General features: G+C 51.9%; 2 protein-coding genes across 3 annotated transcripts in view; both read right to left on the bottom strand.

Moving 5' to 3' along the window:
- Positions 1-3,064: 3,064 nt before the first annotated feature.
- On the bottom strand, positions 3,065-10,592 carry VSIG8 (V-set and immunoglobulin domain containing 8). Its single transcript, XM_029230624.1, has 7 exons — positions 10,544-10,592; positions 6,746-6,921; positions 5,988-6,189; positions 5,646-5,864; positions 4,773-4,892; positions 4,260-4,437; positions 3,065-3,347 (listed from the first exon to the last, which is right to left on the bottom strand). Exons 1-7 carry the CDS (start codon positions 10,590-10,592, stop codon positions 3,065-3,067), a joined length of 1,227 nt encoding a protein of 408 aa, XP_029086457.1.
- Positions 10,593-18,837: 8,245 nt separating this feature from the next.
- CFAP45 (cilia and flagella associated protein 45) overlaps positions 18,838-26,952 on the bottom strand; it is a 28,372-nt gene continuing 20,257 nt past the window's right edge. Inside the window, exons 9-12 of one of the 2 annotated variants that reach the window (XM_029230217.1) lie at positions 25,325-25,438; positions 24,538-24,731; positions 19,420-19,644; positions 18,838-19,039 (exon numbers count right to left, since the gene is read on the bottom strand). In XM_029230217.1, the coding sequence (XP_029086050.1) occupies positions 18,961-19,039; positions 19,420-19,644; positions 24,538-24,731; positions 25,325-25,438 (612 nt within the window). In that variant the 3' untranslated portion in view covers positions 18,838-18,960. The remainder of the gene's footprint in view (positions 19,040-19,419; positions 19,645-24,537; positions 24,732-25,324; positions 25,439-26,952) is intronic. The other variant, XM_029230216.1, reaches the window with a different exon arrangement.

Below are 26,952 nucleotides of genomic sequence, written 5' to 3'. Positions count from 1 at the left end.
TCTGCCTGCCTGGGGACGTGGTCTGCCTAAGTTTTGCAAGCCAATCATTAAAGGCTGCCATTATTAAAATTTAAACTATATCAATTTACAATTAAGTGAATTCTTCTGAGACACAGGAAATAAGTACTCAAAATTCATCCCTTCCTAATTAGTTTCTATAGTTCATGATTGTCTCAGTTCTTGAGGTTATTTACTTCGGCAGGGATGGTGCGATACTGCACATTTCTCACGATTCCATACCAGGACATCACGCTGGTAGCCTGAAAGCAGCCATGATAGGAGAATTTTATTCAGGGAAATAGCACATGATACACATCAGGGCTTCCCAGCCCCCTATACCCTCAACCTCGCTCCCAAAGCCACTGGTAAACATTTACCACCAGAAATTGTTCTCCTCTAACACTGACAAGGTTTCACGCGGGAGAAATGAAAAAAGGTCAAGGTGTCCCTGAAGCAAAACCTTAGAAGCAGAAACTTCCCTCCCTCCTCACCCAGACGTGATAAGTGCAGTGATAATTTATTTAGGAATTCGGGACCTCCCCTGGCTTCTCTGTTGAGTCACTCTGCCAAAAGTTGTTTGCAGAGTCTCTCTAAAATCTCTTACGGCTCTTTAATGAGCTTTTCTTGCCAGAACCTCGCTGTTCTCACCTTTCAAAGGAAGGCTAAGTCTGAGCCCAGCTCCCTGCTTGCTAGAATGGGGAAGATGATGTCATTCAACACAACCTGTACAGCTGACTGACTCTGTCCCTCACCTCCTTGCAGAAAGCTCAGCTGGAGGCTCCTCAGACTGGGAGAGACCTCCCCAAGTCACCCTATTCAATCCCCTGCCTTAGGGCAAAAGTGTGCCAGGCCCAGCGCCCTGCTTGAAGCTCTATTTTTTTTTTTTTTGCGGTATGCGGGCCTCTCACTGTTGTGGCCTCTCCCATTGTGGAGCACAGGCTCCGGATGCGCAGGCCCAGCGGCCACGGCTCACGGGCCCAGCCACTCCACGGCATGTGGGATCTTCCCAGATCGGGGCACGAACCCATGTCCCCTACATCAGCAGGCGGACTCTCAACCACTGCGCCACCAGGGAAGCCCAAAAGCTCTAACTATTTACGAACAAATCATCCTATAGGTGCTCATAAATGTTTCCAGATAAATGAGGGGATGGATGGTTCCTGCAGTTCTGTTCCCCTCACTGCTTAATCCCCTTACCCGCTGTATCCTCATCCATCCTCAGTAATCCCCACCTCCCCACCCTCACTCCAAGACGTTTGTCCCTGGCTCCCTCTGTCCCATCATCATCTCTACTTTCTCTTCCCAAGCTCTATCAAGGCAGAACCAGAGATGCCATCACGCTTTTGCAAATACCCAAGCCAACCAGAAGGGTTTCCTAGTTATGTACAACCAAGCAGGGTTTGGGGGCTTCCTCTGTCAACAAACTCTGAGGTCCATCCATACCCCACACTTCACATGGCCACAGGGTAGAAGCAGAAAGAATCAGGAAGCCCAGCTTCTCCTCAAGAGAAGAAGAGGCAAAAAGAAAAGGAAGTGCCTGGGCTCTCAACAGGCAGATGGCAACAGGGCAGAGGCAGGTAGAACAGAGTGACCTTCAAGTACTATGCTCTTCAGAAGACCCTCAACCCCTAGACTAGGCATCGGTCCATTTTTTTGCCTGTTGCAGTCATCCTGTATGGAGTACAGCCACTTGGTCCACTAGAGGCAGCTGAATTGGAAATGTGATGCTTAGGGATCCCTAAGAGTAGAACTTGGACCAAGGGATAAAAACTATGTGGGGTCCAAAACTGGGTTGAATAGGAGAAATATGGATATATCTCTGACCATCAGAGGCCAAATGGATTGCTTTGGGAGGTAGTGAGATGCCACTGCAGGTATTCAAGAAGAGGTCTTTTGTCAAGAAAATATCTTTTGTCAGGAATGCAGTAGAAGGAATCCAAATGTCAAAGAAAAAGCCTGATGTCCCAGAGTCAGACATGCCTGGATCAAAACCTGTTATTACATTTGTGGCCTTGGTTAAGATAACTAGATCCTCTGAGCCTCAGTTTCTTCATCTATATAATGGATACTGCACCTCATAGGATTAAAGCAAGGATTAAATTAGACAAAATATGGGAAAGTACCTGGAATTCAGAGGGTGCCCAATAAGTGTCAATCCCCCTTCCATTAAAAAAGGGACTAGGTTAGATGAATTTGGTCTTTCTACCCCCAGAGTATGACTCTGAAACCCTTCCCGGTTTTTGAGAAGGATGGCATACATCTGGGAGAGATAAGGAAGTCAAGATTTCGTAGGTAAGGAGAGAAGGAAGGATGATGCTGAGAATGGTCAGGGAATATTCAGAGAGGTCATCCCTGCCAGTACCTTGTTTCCTTTCTTTTGATTTCTGGAATAAAAGAGAAAAGTGGGATTCTGGATTTAAAATCAAGCCTGAGGAGTCTCAGTTTCCCCATCTGCCTAGGGAAGGAATAGGATTAGACAGCCCCTTCCAGCTCTAACTGTTCCCGATCTAAGGAGGGGGAGGGGGGAAATGGTGCAGAAATGATGCGGGACGACAGAGGGAGCAACGCCCCCCCACATCCCTGAGCAGGGCCCACCACCCTGACCCCATGCCCAACCCTCCGTGGAACCACAGTCACCTCAGTCTCGAGTCTTACATTTTCTTTATTGTGCTAACACTGCCGCCTCGGAGCTCAGGCCTCACACGCACAGTTCAGTCCAGACCCCCACCCACCCGGCCCCCGGGTCTTTCTGCCTTGGCTGGGGACACCTGGTCTCCGGCCTCCAGCGCTCTCGGACACTTCCTCCTTCCTCCCTCTGCCCGAGCCTCAGGGCCGCGGGGATGCGGAGAGGGCCGAGATGGCCTCTATTCCCTCCTCCTCCCCCTCCCACTTTAGGGGAGGAGGCGCAGCCGCCCAACTCAGCTCCCGAGGGAAACTCTTCCAGGTCCCCTGCCGCCAGGCGGCCCTGGGCAGGCGAGGTCGGCGCCGGCCCGAGCGCGTCCCCAGCTGCAGGCAGAGAGCCCGCACCCTCCTCCTGGCCGGGCAGGAGCCGGGCGCCGCGCGCTCACACCAGGAGGCCATCCTTGCACGGCAGCGGCCCCTCGGCGGCGCAGGCGGCTGGCTCTGCACTCTGGACCTTGACGTAGACCCGGGACTGGTCCGCTTTGCAGTCTAGAGCGGCGGCGGCGGCGCTGGACGCCAGGGCCAAGTGCTCGGGGCCCTCGCAGTGAGGAGTCGCGTGTCTGAGGCTCAGGGAGTGCCTGATCTTCTGCATTGGGTACCCCAGGATGTGGGTAACGCTGCTGCCGCGCCCTTTGGCCTTGCACCCGGGCGCCACGTCGTCCTCTCTGTGGAAAACAGCAGGCGCGCGGGTGAGCGGGCTCCTCCGCCGCGCGGCGTGGGCACGGCCTGGGCAGAGCCGGGGGCTCTTGGCAACCTCTCCTCTCCCGCACCTCCCTCCGCCTCCCCTCGCCTCTCAACCTCAGCCTCGACCTACTCTTTTCTCTGCCTCTTCCTGGGCCAGCGACCCCGCAGGACTCCCCGGGGGCACCATCCCCACCCTCCAGACAGGGCTTGTCCACACGTGTCCGGACAGCCCACGGTAGGCAGGCAGCCCCATCTAGGCGCCCTCCACTCCCCTTCTGATCTTTTCGCAGGACCCCCGGCTCGGATAGAGAGGTCACCTTGGAGATCCAGAGGGAGCTGCTTTCCCTGTCCTTTCCTTAACTAACCTTGACCTTGCCCTCTCTCTCTCTCTCTCTCTCTCTCTCTTCTCCTCACCTGCCTCTTAATCTTCTCCCTCTTTTCCTCCATACCCAGGGTATTGCAATCGTTAGCACTGCTAGTCTTGTTCTATTTTTATTTCTAGTTTGTTTCTAATATAAGTTATTAGCGCTGTTATTTATATTAATTAACTCTTCTTAAGTAAGCATGTCCAAGAGTTCTCACCGGTGCAATACAGGGGAAAAGTGAGAAAATACATACAGGCCCTGCCCTGCAGGAGCTTACAGTCTAGATAAGACAGACAGACAGGTGCAAAGACGGGAGGGAGATGGAGGGCAGGGAAGCAGAAGTGAAGACTGGACATGGGAAGGGGGAGAGAGAAAAAACATACGACGGGTGGCCATTCAACATGCTGGGGTCCCAGCACTCCATGGCGATGGCAGGCAGGGTTGGGGTGGGGGTCCCAGCCAGCCGGTGGCAGGCAGGGGTGAGAAGGGGCAGGGCGCCAGCCCCCTGCAGCATGCATCAGATTTTACCTGATATCATTAGGCAAGTCGCAGCAGGCATTTCTGCGGACCTGGCCACGGCAGCAGAAGGCACCGCGGGGCCGCCTGCAGTAGCAGCAGACGAGCCACCAGATGCCCAACATCAGGCAGCCCAGCAAGAGTAAAGAGCCCAGCACTATGCCAATGATTATTCCTATGTGCCAGCCTCCTGGGGAGAGAAATAAAGATTAGTCAGGCTTTCTGCAGACTGGCAGATGCCTGGCTAACCAGGAGTGGCAGGGGCAGGGTGTCTGTGGGAAAGAGGATGGGGGACCCAGGGGATCTCAGGGCCCCTGGACACACAGGGAGGAATATATGGAGAGATGCAAGTTAACCCCTCATGTCTGCATGTTTCTCCCAGGGCTTCCCAGCTGCCCCTGGCAGAGCTATGCACTGATGGCAGTGGGAAGGCAGAGCCAGCTGAGGCTCCAATATACAGCACAAGTTTCTCCAGTCCAACCCTCCCAGCCACGGGGCCTCCAGGGCCACTGCCCCTGCACCCACCTGAGACCTTCACCTCCACCACACATACGCTGTGGCCTGCACGGTTGGCCACTGTGCACTGATACAGCCCATCATCCTTGCGGGAGATGTCCAGCAACACCACCTCACCATGGCTCATGCCTGAAACTGAAGGAGCATCAGAGGGCTATGGTGAGGCCGAGGGGCCTGGTCTCTGAGAGCTTCACCCCAGCCTAGACCACTGCAGGGTGGGGCATGGAAGGAGGGAAGGGTGTGTGCAGACACACAGGTCCACCCCACTCTCCAGGTGAGTCACCTTCTCCCTGCTGAAACAGAGAGGCAAGGAAGGGACCCTTTCCCAGCAACAGGAGAGAAACCATGAATTCACTCTGTGACCTTAGGGAAATATGTCCCCTCCCTGAGCCTTGGTCTCCTCATTTGTACAGCGAGTACAGGGTTACACCAGAGGAAGTCTAAGGTCTCTTCCAGCTCTGATAGTCTTTGACTGTGAGTACTAGGCAGCTTCTGCCTGTGCCAGAAGCTTTATACACCTCATCCATTTAATCAGTACATGCCCCTGGAAGATAGACATTATCATTCCCTTTTCATATACTGTAGAATGAAACTAAGGCACAGAGAGGTGAAGCCACTTGCCTGGGTCTTGTAGCCAGTTATGGTAGAGCCAGGATTCAAGCCCAGCTCTATCTCAGACCATGCTCTTTCCAAATTAACCATTACTGCTTTCAACTGACTCTCCCCTTTTGCCTCCTCTTCCCTCGATAGCAGCTTCTGGAACAGGCTCAGAGGAGGGGTCTCCCACAGGGGTTTTATGTTTGACTTGGCGCCACTGATGAACCAGGGAAGCCCCAGCAGGACCCAGCGTCCCAATCTTCCCCTCTCCCCGGGTCCCCTCACCTTGACTTATGGAGCTGAAGGACTCGTCGTAGGAGAACTCAGACTGGAAGGTGTCCTGGGACTGGTAGGAACTGGCACGGTGGGGGTAGGTTCTCCCCCTGATCTTGTTCCACTTGTAGGTGAAAGGCGGGCTGCCCCCACTGACAAAGCACTTCAGCACCACATCGTGGCCGTATGACATGTGGCCCTCAAACCAGCACGTGGGCACCACAGGCCGTGCTGCAGGGGAGGGGGCAGTTGTGAGCCAGGGTCCAGCCAAGAGGCAGAGCCAGGCTCAGGGTGGCCAAACCGCCCTTGGCTCTGACGTCTGGGGAAGAGGAGCTCAGAGGAGTTTGGTCATACCTGCGACAGTGATGATGACCGTCCGGGTGGCCACGGTGGTCTTCTTCACCCGGCACTCATAGATAGCTGCGTCGGCTACCTGCAGGTTCGAGAGGTTGATGGAGGCATCATACTGGCTGGGATCTGGGGCTGCAAAGCGGACCCTCTGCTGCAGATCGGGGAGGTCGCCATGGTTGACCCTCTTGTCCCGGTAACTAAGGAACTGTGAAGAGAAGAAAACAGAGATGGTGAGACAGGGAGAGCCAAGGAAGGCCTTGTGGTTTGGCTGTCTTGGGCAATGCACTGAACTTTTCTGAGACTCAGCTTTCTCAGCTGAAAAATGGGAACAATGATGCCTGATCCACTGACTTTTAACAGAATGTGTGAGATCAGATGAGATCGAGCACTCTCTACCTAACGTCTACCTTCCAGGGGCCTGTGAGGATTAAATGGGATGAGGTGTATAAAGCTGCTGGCACACAGAGCAGCTGGCTGGCACTCAAAATCAAAGACTATCCTCAGAGCTGGAAGTCTATTGTCTGCGCCAGGACAGTGCCCCATCTTCCCTTTGGAGTGGGGTGGGAGGAATCTGACTCACTGGCTGACTTGATCGGTGATTACAGAGCTCCTCCCTGTTCCCTCATTCTCTGAGAAGTCTTGGGGGAAGTTCAAGGCCTCGGTTTTCTTATCTGCCCTGCTTTTCCCCTCAGGGTGCTGGCTGCCCAACAGGTGGATACCACGAAGTGTAGAGTAAGGGGAATCCTGTGCCCAGCACCTACCACTTTCTCCTGACGTGAGGGTTCTGGGTTGACCTGCATCCACTCGATGCCCAGCGCATCAGAACCAGAGTCCTCAGGGTCCAGGATGTAGGGGCAGTTCAGTCTCACACTGTCACCTTCTGCCAGGTCCAGGACTTCTTTTTCATTCCCACTGATCCGCACAGCGGGCAGCAGTGCTAGGACACAGGCAGGGCAGATGGGGTAAGGGGAGCAGGACCAGGGCTTGGGTGGTCAGCTTCAGCCCCCCTCCCTCCACCATTCCTGTCAGTGGCAACCCAGGGCTCAGTGAGGGTTCCACAACGAGGAGGGGCTGCTCTGAGCGTGTGCATAGGTGTGTGCGTGAATTGATAGACGCATGTCTATGCAGACTTGTGTAAGCATGTCTGTATTGTATGATTGTGTAGGGTTGCATCTATACAGTTTGTATATATATATATAGCTGTTAAGAATGCTTGTATGGGGGACTTCCCTGGTGGTCCAGTGGTTAAGACTTCGCCTTTCAACGCATTGGGTTCGGGTTTGATCCCTGGTCGGGGAGCTGAGATCCCACATGCCTCGCGGCCAAGGAACCGCGACATAAACATAAAACAGAGTGATATTGTAACAAATTCAATTAAGACTTTAAAAACATTCCACATCAAAAAAATCTTAAAAAAAAAAAAAGAATGCTTATATGTTTGCATGATTGTGTATCCATGTATGGGTGTATACACATATGTACATTGCATGTTTACGAGTGTCTGTGGCTGCTTATGTGTACTGTAGGGAGATTCATGCACATGACCAGGTAGAGTGTCTGCTTATATATTTACATGACAGCGCATGTGTGTGCGTGTGTGTGTGTGTGTACAGGCACATGGAGCACATAGACTTGTTAAATGCTCTGATGGAAGAGGCTCGTTGGTTAAGAGCCACCTCTGTCTGGGCCAAGTGAGGTGATCGTGTCTAGAGGCAGGAGGATGGACACCGTGGCCCCTGGAGTCCCTTTCCAGCCCAAGGAGCAGGAGAATGCGTATGTCCCTGTGTGTCTGTGTATGACAGCGTGTGTCTCTGGCTGTATGCCCGGGTGACAGTGAGTGCCTGGCTGTGTAAGTGCTCTGAGTGATAGTGCGTGCCTGTGCGTGACTGTGACCGGGAGCCTAGCTGGGTCTGTGTGTGATAGTGAACGATGGTGCTGGGACCATGGCCACACGCATCTGTAGGACCGGTGAGCCTCGTGTGAAGGCGTGTGGCATTGTGCGCTTTGCGTCCTTCCCCTTGTGTGATCGTGTGGCCACCTCCGCGTGCTCGCTCCAGTTGGGGCCCCTCCCGCTACTGCCAGCCTCAGTCGCACTGAGTCAGCCTGGGATGAAGAGCCAGGATCTGGAAGCTCAGGACTGATCTCTCCCTCCCTAACCTGAAGCCCCAGGCAAGTGCTAGCCCCAACCGGTTGGACCTAGAGAGGAATATGAAGGTGGAGGTGTGCCCAGGGCCCCAACCCTGGCTGGGCTGGCACCATGCCACCTCGCAGCCTCCTGCAATCCTCTCTCTGCCGGCCCCTCCCCCAGCCTGGCTCGCTCTCCTCCTGTGAGAGGCAGCAGGTCCTTTGGAGCCCCAGCCCTTGGTCTCAGCAACTCATCGTGCTCTGCCCTTCTCTGGCTCTCTCCTGGGACCACCTTCACACTTGGAGAGCATCTCACACACACAGTTGCACACTGTCACAGCCAAAGAGATCAACACACAGACACACTCTTATAAGCCTTCAAAATGCAGATACCTACCTATGCAGTCCCACCTTCTCACACACACACACACACACTGTCGAATCCATACAGACACACATCTACACACAAACACAAGTGCGCATTAATCCAGAAGACACACCCGCTGTGCACACTTAGAGCCCCGCATGTGTATTCATGCAAGACCAGACATACCTGCTGAAGCTTAGTCTGGTTCTAGAGAGCCAGCAGGCACCCTTTCAACACCCTTAACAACTCAGGCATCACTGAACCTGCCCCTCGGAATCCTGGCTGGGCCGTCAGCCACGTCCTAATGCCCCCTAGGCTCCAGGTTAACCCAGAGCAGGCAGGCTAGCTGCTGGGGACTTTAACGGGACCTGGTGATGCCTCCTCCAGCGCCAGGCCAAGCTAACACCAGCCCACTCCTGAGATAAGGACCCTGATGCCATCTGCCAGGTCCTGGGCTGTCACAAGGCAAACCACAAATGAGCCAGAGCTCAGCAGAGAGCAGAGGCCCCACCCTGGGGAAGGACTGTCGAAAGCAACCCACAACAAGAGAATGGTCTCCATGCCCTGGGAGCCAGCCGGACAGGAAGGTAAGTATTCCGGGAAGGGGGCTTGAGAAGGAAGGACAGGCTGGAAGAGAGTGCCTCCACCCTGCACTAGGCAGAGTGTCTGCCCTTGTCCCAGGCCAGGGAGCCTCACCCTAGCCTTTCCGTCTCCCTAAAAGCTTTCTCAACCTCCTGCCAAGGGTTCCAGCCTTTCTGCACCCCTCGCTCTCCTGGGGAAGTCGTCCCTGGTGTCTCACCTTCATTCCTCTTGCTGTGGCACTGAGGAAGTATTTCCAGGGCATGTGAGAGAAGAGAGAGGCTGGAGGGAGGTAAGAAGACCAGAGTGGGAGAGACAGGTGGGCGCAGAGACTTGGAGGGAGGGAAGGAAATCACAACAGGCTCGCCAGGGAAGAGGGAGACACCTCAATAGTCATGTCTACTCTAAGTTTGTAAGTCCTTTGTGAATTTTTCAGCTTCCTCCAGAGCTCCTAACCCTCCCTCTGCAGATGAGGGAGGGGAAGAGAAGGGAGGGGAAGAAAAGGGAGGGGAGAAAAGGTGGCTCCCACAGAAGGTATTTGTGCATTATGACATTAAGACACACTATACACAGAGATGTCCCAGGTCCCCACAGCACAGCTCCTGAGTGAGCTCTGCCCGGCCAGCTCTTGCCAGACAGAGAGGGTGTTGCAGGCATCCTGCTAGAAATGCAGTCATTCACACATACTCACACTCTCACACCAAGGCTGAAAATATTCCTCCCTTCCTGAGCTCCTCCCCCAGGCCCCTTTTGCTTGAACCCAGACCCCCAGGAGGGTCTCAGAGCCATTTCCAGCAATACCCACACAGATGGGCCCTTGCTGGGACTTGCCCCATCCCAGGCAGGCAGCCATGATGTCCAATGCTGAGCCCTGCCCTCCAGACGTGCCCCAGGGAGGGGGCTCTGGGAGTTACCCTCCACACCCTCCCAGGCTTATTCGAGAGGGGGTGGGTGCTACCCTGGAACTCTCACAGCACAGGGGCCCTGAGCAGAGGTCTCAGGCCCCGGCTCTCCCTGGCCCACTCACACTCCACCAGCCTGAGGCTCTGCCCTCTCAAGGCAAGCAGGGTTGGGGGAGAGGCCCTCCTGCTGGAAGCACAGAGACCAATGGAAAGGGAATCTTTCCCAGGCTCTTCCTCAACCCCCAGCCAGCTTTGCTGCTCACCTGCCCCTCCTACCCCACCCCCAGATCCCCCAGTAACTCAGGGCGAGCGCTATGCTCCCATTCACAACATGTGCATACATGTATGAGCCCCACACGTTCACAGACACCATGAAGAACCATACAAGAACACGTGCCCCAAACTTTCAGGTGCAGGGCTCTCCTGGGGAGAGGCCCCCTTGACAACATCCAAACCCCGGTAGCAGCAGGGCGAGGGTGAGAAGACATCTCAGTCCACCTTCCAGGTTCCTCTGTGAGCCCTTCGCTGCCCTTTTCCTGCCCATCCGGCATCATGCAGGCCCCCCCTGCCCCTCCCCAGCCCCATACCTGGGCTCAGGCACACGAGCAGAAGGTGGAATGCTCCATGGACTCTCATGTCTCTAGGCTCAGCGTTTCGTCCTCCTGGGATGGGATCCCTGGGGCCGGTGGCTATGGGGCCAGCGGTGTTGTAGGGACCAGTAGACGGAGAGGGAGCTGAGGGCCCAGATGCTGCCTGGAGTGGCAGGAAGGAGCAGTGAAGGCCCGGCCAGGGAGCGGCCAGTTATTACTATGGGGGGGGGGGGCCTGGTCCCCGCCTTGGGGAGGAGTCCCAGGAGCCCTAATTAGCAGGGTGACAGAGTGGCTTACACAGGAGTTACCCAGCCCTTCCCCACGCTCTTCCCTATGCTGACAGTACTGCAAGACGGCCAACGGGACATGTAATTAGGCACCTGTTAAACGTCCACTTCCCTCCGGCCCCAGCCTCGGGGTGACGACAGTTGCCCAATTTTACAGTGTCCACGGGGCTCCCCTCTCCACACATTTACTGCCTCCTTCCCCAGGGGAAATGGAGAAGAGGAAGGAGAAGCCAAGCTGGGGATGGAAGGGTGGTCAGGCCTTGAAGGGCTCACACTGACCCCAGGACACTGGTGTGTGACACGCACGCCCAGCGCAGGCTCCAGCATTTCAAACTGCAGTCCCCTCCTCCTATCCCTGACCCTCCAGACCCCCTCCCACCCAGGTCAAAGTCTGTGGGAAAGGGCACCAGGGAAGAGGTCACTGGGGCTGGAAGGGAGGTCCCGGATGATGAAAGGGCCCCAAGACTTCAAAGGGAGTCAGGCCTCCTGATCTGAAAGAAGGAGGGAAGGGGTGTGCGGGGGAACAGGGTCTTCCCCTGGCTGCCCCCTCTGGAGCTGTGCCCCCCACCCATACCTGACGTGAGGTCACCTCCAGGTGCAGGGGATCCCTGGGATCTGGGGGTGTTACAGGGGATCCAGACCCCCATCTCCCACACAGATCTAAAACCAGTTCAGTGAGGCCTGAGAGGAGAGGGACCAGGGTGTGTGGAGTGAGTGAGGTGAGTGGACAGGTGGGTGAGGGGCTGCTAGGAAGAATAGCGCCAGGAGGGCCAGCAAAGGGGTGTGCCTGAGTGCCCGTATACCCCCTCACCAGGATGTGTCCTTGCATCTTTGTTGAGGAGCGCCAAGCCCCTCTACGTGCCCCTCTTTTAGGAATCGCTTGGTGCCCTGGCTTCTATGCACAGGAAGGGAAACCAAGAACCTCATAACCTGGACTGGCATCCGGTGACTAAGCCATCACGGTTCTGGGCAGGTTGGAGCTGGGGTGGGGAGGTCCTGCTGGGCAGAGGGAGAAGATGGAGGGCCAGCCCTTGCTCATTGGTCCAGGGGGTCCCAGAACAGGCCTTGGGCCTCCCCTGGATTCCAGGACTGCCCCATAAACAGTGGTAGGGGTCTGGTCATGAGTTGCCTTGTTCAACAGCTCAGCCCTCTCAAAGGAATCAAGGGCCTGCCCTCGTCGCTGACAGATGCACAAGAAGGGTGGGGGGGCTCAGGGTGCTGCCAGGGCCCACCCCCGGGAAAAAATAAGACAGAACAATAAGGAAGCACAAGGACTCCGTGCATCTCTGCATTCCAGCCCCCCAGCTGCACTCCCAACAATAACAGGGTGCTCTGGGACCCACAAAATGTACACAATGAAGATCCTTATTTCCTAATTTATTTTGAGGATTATGGGGTTGCCCTGCACGCTCTGGAGAGCAGGGGTCATTATCTCCACTTCACAGATGGGGAAACAGAAGCCTGGAGAAACATGAGGATTCAGCACAGGTGATGCTGCTGGGGCCTAAGTGGGGGGTATGCAGGCGTCCTGACTCTCAATCCAGAGTACACCAAGAAAAGGGCATGGTGACCCTATGTGTTACCAGACCCACCCATGGGGAAAGTCAGTGATGGGTGGAGGGGTGAGCAGGTGGGACCAGGAAGAGGGAGTCTGAAAAGAGAGGAGTGAGTTCGTGGTTCCACTAGTCTGAAGTATAAGGCTGGAGTTTAACTGGGTTCTGGATTTTAGCTGATGTTAGAGTTGGAGTGAAGCCTGGAGCTGGGATTAAGGTTGGGGTTAGTTAGGTGGAACGATGCATGAGGTTGAGGTCAGGTTTGAGGTTGGGATGAGAGTTAACACTGAGATTAAGCCTAGAGCAACAGCTAGAACTGAGGCTAGGGTTTATGGCTGGGATTCATGTTATGATAAGGAATAGTGTTTTAGCTTCACTTAGAGTTTTTCCTGGGAATACAGTTAGAGCTAAACTGAAGACTGGGGAGATTGATTTAGGATTGGATTTATAACTGTGTTAGACTTTAGTCTGGGATTTGAGTTAGAATAGGCTGTGGTTAGGGTTAGAACTTGGGTTAAAGATTTATGGACAGAGGATTCATGGGGATCAAAACTTAGGTTTTATTTATGATATAGAAAGACTTTAGCCTCCATTCACTAAATCGAAGTTTGGTTAGAATTTTCATCCCTTTGCTCTGGGAGAATACCGATGGTACATGTTGACTGGGGTCCCAAGATTTTGGCACGAGCTCCAGATACACATGAGCCCGTCTCAGAGGTATGAAGCAACTGAATCCCACAACAAATGTAACCTCTGAAATTCTGCTCCACGACCTAAGCTCACCACCTGGTCAAGCTCCCAGAAGGATATTTGGGGAGGGGATGCAGGAACGTACAGCAGTGAGTGGGGCTCTGACACCAAATTGAATTGGAAGATGGGGTCCATCAGAGGCGGTTTTACTAGGGAGGAGGGGAGTCCTGGTTTTGGAGTCTAGGAGACGGGAGTTGGGGAAGACTGAGGGCCTAGATGCTCTCGGAAGAACAGCCACTTTTGAGGGCTTCATACAGGGGCACGTTGTTGCTCTCCTTTGATCCACCTACGTCTAATTGCCACCTCCTTGCAATCTGGGGCCCGTTAAAGAAACTGTCCGCATTCCTGCCCTGTGCCCTGACCCTTGCAAGGGTTTTGAGGGGGCAGTGTTGGAGTGAGGGCACTGGGGCATCAGCTCAGTTTTCATAGCACAAGTCCAGCCCATGGCCCCTCCCCTGGGACCAGCCCACGGCTCACATTACTCTGTGGACTTCATCCTCAGCAGAGGAAGAGGGCCCATTCCTGGGAGGCCACCGCCCCCAACTCCTCCCTCTCTTCTTCCCCACCAGTCTCAGCCCCAAACATCCCATTGCCCCATCCACTTCCTTTTCAGGGCCCATAAAGGTCTGGACAGATCTCGGAGACTATTGGGATTGCCTCTGTGCCCCCAGGGAGAAAGAGATTGGGAGAGGCAGTGGTTAGAAAAGGAGCAGAGAAACACACGTGCCATCCAAATGGCCCAACGAGAGGCTGAGAGAGAGACAGGAGGCAGAGGGCCCAGGCTACAGTCAGGGTCCCAGCACACCAATTTCCAAAAGGGCCCCTTGCTTTTCCCTGAGTAATCCATAGCTCCCCGGGGGGCAGAATGGCCCCTCTCTTCTGCATACCCCCCCCCAAGATTGGGTTGTATTAGCTTCTGTTCTAAGGCAGAAGCAGAAACACAAAGACAGAAGCTTGGAAAGGAGTGAACAGAGGTACAGAAGCAGAGAGAAGAGGTGAGACAAGGACCCAGAGAAGCCCAGAGATTGCTTCTGAGAGGAGGTACAGCCCAACCCCAGAACATCGCGGGGAGGGACAGGCCAAGGATGTGGCCCGTCTACTCTTCCTCCAAAGTGCCCTTCACAGCAACTCTGCACAACGCCTGTAGGCTCTCCCCTCACCTGCCTGGACCTACCCCCAACCCCTCTCCCCAGGCCTCCCAGGCTCAGGTTCAAGCTCCCCATTTCCCCTCCAGGGCCCCGGATCTGCAGCTTGACCCTTTCTAAGCCCTCACACACAGAGTCAGCAGGCTCCCGAGCCCCTCTCCCAAGTCCCCCTGTAGACCCAGGCTCACCCCTGCAACATCCATGGAGTGAGAAGCAGCCCTTGGAGTGGCCATGTAGAGAAAACCTCAGAGGAAATGGTCTGGGAGTAGGAGGGCCATGGGATTGACAACGCCATGCTTAGAGAGGACGGACAGAGGCACAGGGCACACACAGTCACAGAGAAGTCAGGGAGCCCCAGAAGCTGCTGCCCTTCCACCAGCTCTCAGTGAAGGTTTGGGGTTGGAGGACCCCCAGGTGAGGCCCTGGCTTGGACGACAAGAGTGGTGGAGCTTAGAGGTGGTACAGGTGGTGTGATGGGAGCAATTGCGTTGAGACGACGAAGGGTTACAGTTAGCTGTAGAGAGAAAGACAAGATCCACGTGTGGGGTTCAGTTTCAGGAATGGGATTGGGGTTTAAGGACTGAGGCCCAGATCAAGGCTAGTGGACAGAGCTTCTGACACGTGAGACCCAGGGATTCCCTGGGTCTTGGCTTGGGCTTCCCAAGCCTCAGTGATTCCTGCTGGTCCACTTCAGAAGAAGGGGGACCCTCGGAGGGAGCCTGGATATGCCCAGCTCTCTCCCAGCGGGTGATGATATCCTGGAGCTGACCCAGACTCATAGGAGCAAACAGCCCTGAAATGGTTGCCATCCCTTAAAGGAGTGGCTTAACCTACTTTATCAGCAAAGCATCTTAGCAGAGGACGGCTGATTAAATGTTATAAACTGAACTGTTATCAAGGGAACAGTGGAGGAAAGAAGAATTTGCTTTTAAAGAGTATGCGAATCCCTGAAGAAGAATTAAGAGACCCTGAAGATAAAAGATGTTGCACCTGGCTGAGATCAACCATATCCTTCATTCATTCAACAAACCAACGGGGCCTTGTGCTAGGCCCTGGGGAAGCAGCGGTTAACAAAACTCTATCTTCTAGAGCACCCAGTCTGGAGGGGGAGACAGACGAGGGAAGGGGCACCAACCCCTCGTCACAGGCTGCTGAGCTATGGTGATATTTGGCAAGACCCCCTGGCCTGGTGGAAATGACCTTTAAACGGCGATCTGAAGGATAACTAAGGATGTGTCGGGCAGGACTGAGAGTGGAGAGAGGTGGCCGGAAGAGTACCTCAGTCCTTGAAAAATAAGCCAGGGCCCTGCCAGACACAGCAGAGAAGAGAGTGAAGTCAGGATAGACAGCTGATGGGTATTTTTGGACTGAGGAGGGAAGATCCTTGAGAACTGAACCTCTGGGACCTCCTGAGTGCTCACTGGGGTCAGAGCCAGACCCTCAGGATAGACTAGGCGGCTAAGATTGATCATCCTGAACCGTGTATGTTTGGGTGTGGCTTTGACTTCGTCAAAGTCATCAAAGGGCAGGGAGGTGATGACTACCCCGCTCCCAAGAGGACATGGAAAATGCAGGAAGAAACGCAGAGCTGGGAGGCTGGGAGCTTTGGGAGCTAAGGCAGAGGGAAAGTCTAAGCTATTTAAAGCCAGTCAAATCAAGAATAACTTAGCCCTTTCTGGGACTCTAGACTTCTGTGATGTTGGACATGAGCTTCTTCCGGGTAACCTTGGTGTGATTTGCCAGGATATCTCTCAGAGTGTGGGAGGGGGAGGGAAAGGGGGGCAGGTCACCTTGGCGGCAGCCTAGAACTGGGGAGAGACCTCTGGTCTGGGGTGACCCATCCCCTCCCCAGCAGTCCTCTCTGAGGCCCCAAGCTCCTCAGAAGCAGCAGTGGGGTCGGATGAGTGAGAAAACAGTGAGGGGCTCCATGGCCTCAACACCCAGACTTCTTGTCTGAGACTAAAGCGTCTCCCCTCCACTGTCACCTCAACAGCTGCCACTTTTCCTCACCCCAGAAACCCTGATTGGCTTTGAAATCTCCTGAGCCCCTTTCATTCGAGCTTAATCAGAGTGATTTTACTGAAACCAGTTAATGCCCAGCGGGGGGCCCGAGTCACTGACAGGGATGTTGAGGCTTTCAGGGGTATTGGAGGACATCCCAGGCCCCCACTGAGTCAGGGACAGCCTGGCTGGGCCACCAGGGTGGGCTGCTGAGTCACGCTTCTGCAGCAGGTGCAAAGGTTCTGAGACCGCCTCCAAGCCCCAGTGCAGCGTGACTCAGGCAACACGTACACATGGGCAGGGAGAGCATGGAGCCCGGCCAGGAGCTGGGGCATACATTCCCAGGAGGCAGCTGCCTGCAGACCTGACTCAGTGCTCCAAGGTGGCACCCAGCCACTGGATAGACCAGACTGCACCAACCCAGTCTGACATTGAAAGGACCGGAAGACCCAAGAAACTGGGAAGGGAGCTGGGAAGTCAATGAGGTACACATACGACAAAGTTAGTAGCTTGGGCACTTTTTTTTTTTTTTTTTTTTTTGCAAGCTTCTAATATCCTTACATCAACAGAGACAATGCACCAAACAGCACTTCTTACTTATCTCCAGATTTCCCCAGCGCTGCTCTACAGCTTGGAACCTCGCAGCTTCCTAGATACCCCGAAGATGATTCAGCAACTTGGAGGGGTGCACAGAGTTTATTTCTACCCTTGAGCCCTAGGAGGGAAAGTTGAAGCCATCCCTAGGAGAAAACACTGCCCACCCAAAAGTCCAACCTCTAGCAACAAGTCTGAGGCTGGTTGTTCCTGAGCAGGGCAGGTGGGGGCAGCTGGGGGGAGGTCCACTTCTTGGCCCGTACTCCAAGGGAGCTTGTTCCTCTCAGCCCCGAGATGGAAGAGATCAGTAGCGAGCTGGGCAAGCTCCAGGCACCTGAGGTCCTTTCTGGCTTTCCTGGGAAGAGGGTCCCCTGAAACAAGTCAAGTCTCACTCCTTGGTCCCTGCAGGTATTCTTAATCGTGCAATAGGAATGCTTAGAGAGAAGCTAAGCAAGTATGCCAGCTGCCTCAGTGGCATTGCCATGTCTTCTCTCCCATCCCAGGCTGGGTACCACATCTTCCCAAGACCCCTAGGGAGGAAGGGATTAACTTCTTTAGGTAGGAGGTATGCGCTTAGGGGTATGGAGCAGGGAAGGTGAGAAAGCCTCTTCCCCTAGCAGCTGGTGGGGCTGCCCACCTGGTTTGGGGGAAAAGGGGGCTGCAGTCTTCTGTGGTGGGGAAGGTGAGGAAGGTGCCTGGGGAAGCTGCAGTTGTCCTGAGGCAGAGGAAGCACAGGAAGCAGCTTGCCCACTCTCCCTGGGCCCTGTGAAAAGAGGACTCTTGCCGGAGGTCCTTGTAACCTGGCATTGTAAACACTGGGGACGCGCCCAGCAGCTATCTTCTGCCTCCTCTTAGTGCAGGACCCACCGAAGGAGACAAGACTCGGCTCTGGATTTGGGAAATGAAACCGAGAAGGAAAGAGGCTGCCATAGTGATGGGAGCCGGATGGAGGCCCTTTCCCCTCAAAGGCATACAAAAATGGGGGAAATGGCTCCATCCCGGAAAGCTAGCACACAGCCCAAAATGGAAGCCAGATCATCCAGGTCCTTCCAAATAGGGGGAGACTCTTCTAAAGCTACAAGAAATTTTGTGGGAAGCAGCACGGGCGCAGTGGGAAGCAAGAGCAGACTGACTGACACAGATGAGAAGCTTCTGTGGAGATGGAAACAGGTCTGCTGATTCACTGAGAACTGACTTCACTAGAATGTACCCAGCACATGGTAGGCACTCAGAGGTACTTGGATGAGTAAATGAATGAATGAAGAATATCTGGGGGAAAAGCGAGGCAAGCTAACACAGATCTTTATCTTTGGGGATAAAGCTCTGGGGAGCCTCACTTGTTGGAGAGGGGTGGACTAAGGAGAGCCGGCCACTTGAGTGGGGCGGGGGGCTGTGTTTGGGTGAGGGGACCAGGCTGGCAGGGTGAGACGTTGGGCCCTGGTCATGCCCCGATGGAGGATGGAGTGGGTGCCTATGTCGTGACACTGCCTGGCATTGAAAGGGCTCTGGCATGAGAGGGTTGAGACAGGAGTGTGAGCCACAGGTTCAAACATCACCCTCTCCACATTCATGATCTGGGTCACAGGCACGCAACTGCTAAGAGCTCTGACACCTCCTTCCCAGCACCGCCCAACCCAGCCCTTGCCCCAGCCCCACCCTGAGAGAGCATCTCTAGCTCCTTGCCCTAAAGTGCCTCTGAGCTGGGCATGGAATGGGGACAGAGATAAGACTGAGCTGAAAGTGGACATGATGACAGCATCCCAGAGAGTCACAGAAAAGCCAGGAGACACCAGGACAAAGGGACCATCTGGCTTAGGAGGGCTGACCGTGAGAGAGCATCCTTCCATTCTCTGCCTCTGAGCATCATACGGCCCACAACCTGGGGCTCCCATAACCTATTTTGCTCCTCGTTCAGTGCCCGTGGCAGCCACATCCCCGCAGCAAGAAAGCTGGACTGTTCCTTAGAGAAGTAGAATAGATTTAATCTGTAACTCAGAAGTGTCTAGATTAGCTGCAGTTATGGACACCGAGAGTCTGGGAGGAAGCTGCCCTCTGAAGGCATCCCGAGGGGCAGAGAGGCACCCTCAGTCCACAGAGGTGTCGGGTGGGATGTTAGCTTTGCGCTCAGCTTCAGTGCAGTACTTCTCAGGAAGGCCGGTGGCTCTGCAGGAGAAACACAGGTGTAAGGGGCGGAAAGGGTGTAACGGGTAGGGATAGAGAAGGAGACCAAAGAGGAGGCAGCAGAAGCAGGCATTTACAGAACCTTGGGACGTGTACCCCAACCCTGGTCCCCCAATCCATCCCCCAAACACATCCCTGTCAAGCCTCCAGCATCCTGCCAAGGAGTTCCCAGAGAGCCAGGAAGACCCCATCCCAGAACTTTCTCCAGGAGCCCCCTTCAGAGGGCCACAGCCCATGTGGGCCTGGAGTCAGGCCCTCTCCACACCCCTGTCACCATCCCTTCATTCCCTTAATCCCACACTTCCCAGCCCACCTCCCTGGGGAAGAGGAGAGGAGCTGGGCAGGAAGGGATGCCGGCACACCTCAGCTCCTCTATCTTTTTCTTCTTGATGCCTTCAATGCGCTCACGCCACTTCTGGGCCTCCTCTTTGAGGCGCCGGCCTTCCTCGAAGGTGGCGATCCGGTCCTGCAGCTGCTTCTGCTGGTTCTCCCGCACCTGGCGCTGGAGCTCATTGGCATACTGTAAGCGCCCCATGGCCTTTTTCTCTTCCTCCAGCTGCTGCTTTTCAATCTGCTCTCTCTGAGCCCTAGAGGAGGGACACGGTCGAATGGGCTAGGCTGAGCTGTCCCAGCCCAGGGAAGTCTTTGGGGCAGCTGCTGGGTAGGCTCCTCCTAGGACACGCTGCAGAGACCAAGGCCCTCCACACTCAGGCCCTTCTCTTCTGTGGCTCAGAGATCAGCCCCAAAGGCTGATCCCAGCCAGGCCCGGGTTCATGGCGTGTGACTCTATGCCATGGGCATGTTTAGAAGGGCCCAACGCTTGGGCCCGGAGCTAAGGCTCTGCTGTCACTGTTCTGAAATTCTTAATTGTTGAACAAAGGGCTCCACATTCTCATTTTTCACTGAGCCCTGCAAATTTTGTAACTGGCCCTACAGCCAGGATGTCACCCACTGGAAGCTACTGTTCCTACTCTTCTCTCCTATAAGGATGCCTAACTCCTCTCCAGCTTGTTCTGAGATAGCTTTCTTTCTCTCTCTCTTCCTTCCTTTCCACTAACAATAATAATGACATTAACAAAACCAACAAAGAGGATGTTTAGGAAGTTCAAAGAAGTTGTAAAATCTGCAATGCTGGTTCTTAGTTGCTGGAAGAAGAAGGAACTTAGCCTGTTATCTCTGATTTTTCTTACTACTCTCAGGAGCCTCTTCCACAAGAAAACTTCACGAACCCTGACATCAGAAGGAAAACGGCTAATGTAGGCCAGATGTTCCCAGAAAAAAAACTCAAATGAAATGTATTCACATCTCAGAGGAAATGCAGTCATAGGCCATCCTGAGCTAACTCCTTCTTTCTTCCTCAATGTAATCAAAAACAAAAACTAAATGTAAAATCACCTTAGGCCAGGACCTCTCAGCTGGGGTCACTCATACCCCAACCAAAAGCACCACTTCACAGACTCATTTCCCTCTAGCTATCTTCCAAGCTCCACCATGCATGGCATGTCCTCTCGGTGCTCAGCAGCTCTTTTACACCATGTAGACACCTCCTAAAATTCTATACCTTCCAGGTTTATCAGAAGAAAACTGCTGACTTCCTTGCCCCTCTGTACTTATACACCAAATCCCCACTGCTCGGACACATCTATGAAAGCAGAAAGATTCTCCTCCTTGCCTTGCCATTATTTTCCTATATAGAGAACAGTTTTTTTTATTGTTTCACATTACGTGAAACAGGGTGGAAATGGGGAAACTGTATGTGTCACTAGAGAGCCCCTGGGGTGGCAGGCAATTGGAAATCTAAACAGGGAAGGGCCTGGTAATTTCACAGGGCTGGGGCAGGGATCCTGGAGGCTGGCTGCATTACAATCATCTCGGGGCTTTCAAAACTACTGATGCCTGGGCCTCACCCCAGACCAGTTAAATGAGAATCTCTGGAGTTGGCTCCTGGGCACCAGTACTCTTTGAAAGCTTCCAGGCATTTCTGAGAACCATTGGGTAGGGAAGGTCAGCTATTTCTGCTTAGTCAACAGGCTGACAGTTAAAGGCATCCCTCTGTCCAGAAGCAGGAAGTCCATATATAGGCCATAGAGGAGGCCATGCTCTTGAAGTAGGAAAAGTTAGAATGCTGGCCATGGAAGAGATGCTCCTAGCACTTGGAGATGCCCATTGTGGTGGTCACATGGCCCTGGAGACCCTAGGTCCAGATGCTAACCTAGAAAAAGGTGAAATTGAACTTAAAGCTAGGGCTGGCAACATCGTTCTCAATGGTGAAAAACTGAAACCATTTCCTCTAAGATCAGGAACAAGACAAGGATGTCCACTCTCACCACTATTATTCAACATAGTTTTGGAAGTCCTAGCCATGGCAATCAGAGAAGAAAAAGAAATAAAAGGAATTCAAATTGGAAAAGAAGAAGTAAAACTGTCACTGTTTGCAGACGACATGATACTATACATAGAGAATCCTAAAGACGCCACTAGAAAACTACTAGAGCTAATGAATGAATTTGGTAAAGTTGCAGGATACAAAATTAATGCACAGAAATCTCTTGCATTCCTATACACTAATGATGAAAAATCTGAAAGAGAAATTAAGAAAACACTCCCATTTACCATTGCAACAAAAAGAATAAAATATCTAGGAATAAGCCTACCTAAGGAGACAAAAGACCTGTATGCAGAAAACTATAAGACACTGATGAAAGAAATTAAAGATGTTACAGACAGATGGAGAGATATACCATGTTCTTGTATTGGAAGAATCAATATTGTGAAAATGACTATACTACCCAAAGCAATCTACAGATTCGATGCAATCCCTATCAAATTACCAATGGCATTTTTTACAGAACTAGAACAAAAAAATCTTAAAATTTGTACGGAGACACAAAAGACACCGAATAGCCAAAGTGGTCTTGAGAGAAAAAAACACAGCTGGAGGAATCAGACTCCCTGACTTCAGATGATACTACAAAGCTACAGTAATCAAGACAATGTGGTACTGACACAAAAACAGAAATATAGATCAATGGAACAGGATGGAAAGCCCAGAGATAAACCTGCACACCTATGGTCAACTAATCTATGACAAAGGAGGCAAGGATATACAATGGAGAAAAGACAGTCTCTTCAATAAGTGGTGCTGGGAAAACTGGACAGCTACATGTAAAAGAATGAAATTAGAACACTCCCTAATACCATACACAAAAATAAACTCAAAATGGATTAGAGACCTAAATGTAAGACTGGACACTATAAAACTCTTAGAGGAAAACATAGGAAGAACACTCTTTGACATAAATCACAGCAAGGTCTTTTTTGATCCACCTCCTAGAGTAATGGAAATAAAAACAAAAATAAACAAGTGGGACATAATGAAACTTAAAAGCTTTTGCACAGCAATGGAAACTACAAACAAGACGAAAAGACAACCCTCAGAATGGGAGAAAATATCTGCAAACAAATCAACGGACAAAGGATTCATCTCCAAAATATATAAACAGCTCATGCAGCTCAATATTAAAAAAAAAACAAAAAAAACCAATCCAAAAATGGGCAGAAGACCTAAACAGACATTTCTCCAAAGAAGGCTTACAGATGACGAAGAGGCACGTGAAAAGCTGCTCAACATCACTAATTATTAGAGAAATGCAAGTCAAAACTATAGTGAGGTATCACCTCACACCAGTTAGAATGGGCATCATCAGAAAATCTACAAACAACAAATGCTGGAGAGGGTGTGGAGAAAAGGGGACCCTCTTGCACTGTTGGTGGGAATGTAAATTGATACAGCCACTATGGAGAACAGTATGGAGGTTCCTTAAATAACTAAAAATAGAATTACCATATGACCTAGCAATCCCACTACTGGGCATATACCCAGAGAAAACCATAATTCAAAAAGACACAATGTTCATTGCAGCACTATTTACAATAGCCAGGTCATGGAAGCAACCTAAGTGTCCACCAACAGATGAATGGATAAAGAAGATGTGGTACATATATACAATGGAATATTACTCATCCATAAAAAGGAACGAACTTGGGTCATTTGTAGAGACATGGATAGATCTAGAGACTGTCACACAGTGAAGTAAGTCCAAAAGAGAAAAACAAGTATTGTATATTAATTTATATATGTGGAACCTAGAAAACTGGTACAGATGAACTGATTTGCAGGGCAGAAATTGAGACACAGACGTAGAGAACAAACGTATAGACACCAAGGGGGGAAAGTGGCAGAGGGGTGGGGCGGTGGTGTGATGAATAGGGAGATTGGGATTGACATATATACACTAATATGTATAAAATGGATAACTAATAAGAACTTGCTGTATAAAAAAAAAAGAAAGATAGGCTGCATCACTCTATCTCTACTTATCTGAGCATAACTTCTGTAATTTTTGTAGCCCTCCACCCTAATTAAAATTTTGTTTGATTTATTTTCTATTTTATTATTATTTTTTAAATTTTATTATTTTTTAATGGCTGCACTGCACAGCATGCAGGATCTCAGTTCCCCAACCAGGGATCGAAAATGGGCCTGGCAGTGAAAGTGCCGAGTCCTAACCGCTGGACAGCCAGGGAGTTCCCTTGTTTGTTTCCTTTAAAAATTTTTTTGATGTTATAGAGTCTGGACCAGAGCAAGAAGAGAGTCTTTCCCAGTTAGGCCAGAACACTTAGAGCCAGTAGAACGTCCCAGGGGTCAGGTCTGGTGGTGGAAGATCTAACTGGTAGAAAGTAGAACTACTGAGACTGCTCACTGCTTTGGGGTAGGAGAAGGGAGACAGACAGTGAGAGATGTGAACACTTAACTTCCACTTATGTGTTGGAATTATAACTAAGCCAACATAGAGAACAAAAATAAAAGGATAAAGAGCTGACAAGGCCAGAAAGATGGAGAAATACAGGTGAAGCCCATCCAAATACGACTCTCTGACATCCTTCTTAGATGAATGGGCAAGAATGGTGTTTTATTCATCTCTAATATCTCCCATAGCATCCAACACAGAGCCTTGACTTTACGTGCTTAGTACATATTTGTCAAAAGACCTCCCTCAAAGCCCTGCTCTGATGACTCGCAACCCTGAGTGTGTGAGTTCTTCTCTCCCTCTCTCTTCAACCTCCCCTGCTGCAGTTTCAGCCCAAACTTGTCGAGGAACATGGAGGTGGGGAGGGCAGAAGAGACCAGATTTATACCTTTACTTACACTTTTAATGCTCCCGGGGAAATAATCCCTATAATAACCAATTCCTTAATCACTTCCAGGTAGGTGCTATTTTCCAATTCTTTAATAAAATTCTTGGCTCAAGTGTCTTTGAAATATTTCAATTATCCATCTAGTTAGAACGACCCCACCAGCCTGGTCAAGGTGGATGCACATCTGTCCGTGCACAGGCCAGAAATTGCCTCTCCACCCAGTACGGACCATCCCTGCCACAGTACCAGGAAGAGAAGCTGAGGTTCCCAGCTCCTCCTACCGAAGAATCCTCTCGAACTCATCCCGGTCCCGTTGCACCTGAACGGCCAGAGCGTGCTCCTTGAAAGCCACCTGTTCTTGCCGACTTTTCCGCAGTTTCGCCTCAGTTTCCATCTTCTTCTGTGCGTTTTCCTTTTCCTTTCTGCGCCACTCTCTGTCGGCAACCTCCTGGTTGCGTTTGGCCCGCAAGGCATCCTGGGAAAGGAGAGGGCGGGGAGACCAGTGAGGATGCAAAGTAACCTCAGGTCCCTTTAGGAAGACACCTACTTCGGACTCTGCCCCAGCTTGCTTTGAGAAGCCCCCCGAATTTCTCTAGCAGCAGGGTTATGCTAGGAAAGAATAAAGGGAATCCTGTCATAGAACTTTCAGGTCAGAAGATACCCTGAGGGGTCATCTTGTCCTTCCCCCACCCCCAGCTCATTCCAGTTCTCTCCCTATACCTGAAACACCTCCCGGCTGTCCTGCGATTGCTTCTAACTTTAATGACTGCTAATGATGGAGATGGCACAGTTTCCTCTGGTGACACATTTCAGTGGTTAGTTAAGGTTGAAAGTTCTTTATGTGGCAGCCAAAATCTTTCTCTTGGACCTTAAGCACGTAATACACTTCTCGATCCTTGCTTGCCAAGGGCTTGGAAGCAGGCCCATCTCTCCGTCCTCCAGCTACTGAAGTCGAGATAACTTGCATCCTCTCTTCTATACCCTCACCCTTGAGACCATTCTACAGGCTGTCAAAGGAATAGTTAAGGGGATGGGAGAGGCCGAGAGAAGCTGAGACTGAATAGGTACCTGCTCTGCCTGGTAATCCTGGGCCTTCTCCTGCATTGCCCTCAGGCGGGCGATCTCCTTCTCTTTCTCCCTCCGGATTCTCTCCTGCTCAGCCTCAAACTCTGCTTCTCGAGCCTGCCAGGAAGAAAAGGCCTCACAGCATGGCTCCCATTGCCCCAGGCTTGCAGAGAGAAACTGAGACCCTTGTCTATTCAATATCCCCCCTACCCCTTCCTGACTCCTTTTAAGGTAGGGCAAAATGACTAGCAAATCATTGACATGAATCTAATCAGCATTTGTAAGATGCTTCGTTGCTTACAAAATGCCTTCTCCTGTAATATCCCAGGTGGTCCTCACAACATCTCATTAGATTGATATTATAAAGAAACTGATGTGCATAGAATTCAAGGGTCCTGTCTAAGATGGCACAGCTAGTAAACTACCAAACGGATTCAAATGCAGGTGAGCCCAGCCTTCATGCTCTCTCTGCTACTTCACAATTTCCAAGTTGCAAGGCTGCTGGGCCAAGTTTCTAGAAATAACAACTGTGGTTTCCTGCCTGTCTTGTAAAGTACAGGAGGTGGAAGTTATCTCATTAGTCCTTTTGGGCAAATGGCCAACCGTGCGATGTGCGGCCCCCCAGTGGTTAGCAGATACCTAAGGAATGAACTATCAAAATTAGCTCCCTTTGCCACTTCTCTGAAAAAGCAGACATATCCCTAAAATCTTTCCATACACAGCTTCCCAACTATGATTCTTGGTTAGTCATAAGACTAATAATGGCTTAGGTTGGGTGGAAATGTGATCATCCCACAAAGAATGTTCCTTAGCCTTGTTCCACCTTTCCAGACTTCTGTGCACCCAATGAGCTGTCAGCTTGTGAGCTGTGCACAGCTGGCTGTGTGTCAAGCTGGTCTCTCTGCTCCACGTTGCCCTAGATGGCAGGGCAGGGAACTCGGGAGGCTTCCACCACCAATCTCTGCCTTTAGCTCTAAAGCGGCAGCCCCGGCTGTAAGAACAGAGACCACTGTGAGGTCAGGGAAGGGCTTGTGATACACTTGGATTCTTCTGGTGGGCTGTGGGCATGCCCAAGTGCCCGATCCCTTTGCCAGTTTCCTGCCTCTCCCAGGTTCTCCTGCCAATGACATTTTCATGTATGAAGACAAGACATATTCCTCTCCTGCTCAGAAATCAATGGCAATTCCTCATCATTCCACACTTGCAGCTCTGCTCAAGGTCCAAGGCATTCCCAACAACTGCTCTCAGCTCTCCATCATCTCGCTACCTCGTTTCCCATCACAACCACCAGAGACTCTCTGCTGCAGACAGTGAAACTGTTCACCAATTCCTACACGTGACTGGCTTATTATCACCACCTTCGCCCATTCAGGGAAACAGTTGCTGAGTCCCATACGTTGCACATAGCATTACTCTAGGTACATTCAGCCTGTCTGATACTGGACACACATTGAAGCATTCAGGATCTTTTCAATCAGTCAGTGACTAGGTTCACAAGGTTGTTGTAACGACTAGATAAGACAACACACAAAGCCCTCAGCACAGAGCCTGTGTACAGACTAAATGCTTGATTAATGGTAGTTGTGTGATCGTTATTATGCTGGAACCCCCGTGTCCCCAGTCTCGCGTTC

Source organism: Monodon monoceros, unplaced genomic scaffold (genome assembly GCF_005190385.1).
Source record: "Monodon monoceros isolate NGI ecotype Baffin Bay Population unplaced genomic scaffold, NGI_Narwhal_1 Super_Scaffold_18, whole genome shotgun sequence".
NCBI classification, from domain to species: Eukaryota; Metazoa; Chordata; class Mammalia; order Artiodactyla; family Monodontidae; genus Monodon; species Monodon monoceros.
This window is presented reverse-complemented; position numbering and strand designations above follow the sequence as displayed.

What these genes read in the sequence shown, in the direction of transcription:
- VSIG8 (XM_029230624.1), bottom strand. Translation starts at nt 10,592, where the DNA reads ATGAGAGTCCATGGAGCATTCCACCTTCTGCTCGTGTGCCTGAGCCCA. An exon ending in GGTGGAGGTGAAGGTCTCAG is followed by an intron (nt 4,438 to 4,772) that starts GTGGGTGCAGGG and finishes TTCTCTCCCCAG; the next exon opens with GAGGCTGGCACATAGGAATA. An exon ending in GACTTGCCTAATGATATCAG is followed by an intron (nt 3,348 to 4,259) that starts GTAAAATCTGAT and finishes TGTTTTCCACAG; the next exon opens with AGAGGACGACGTGGCGCCCG.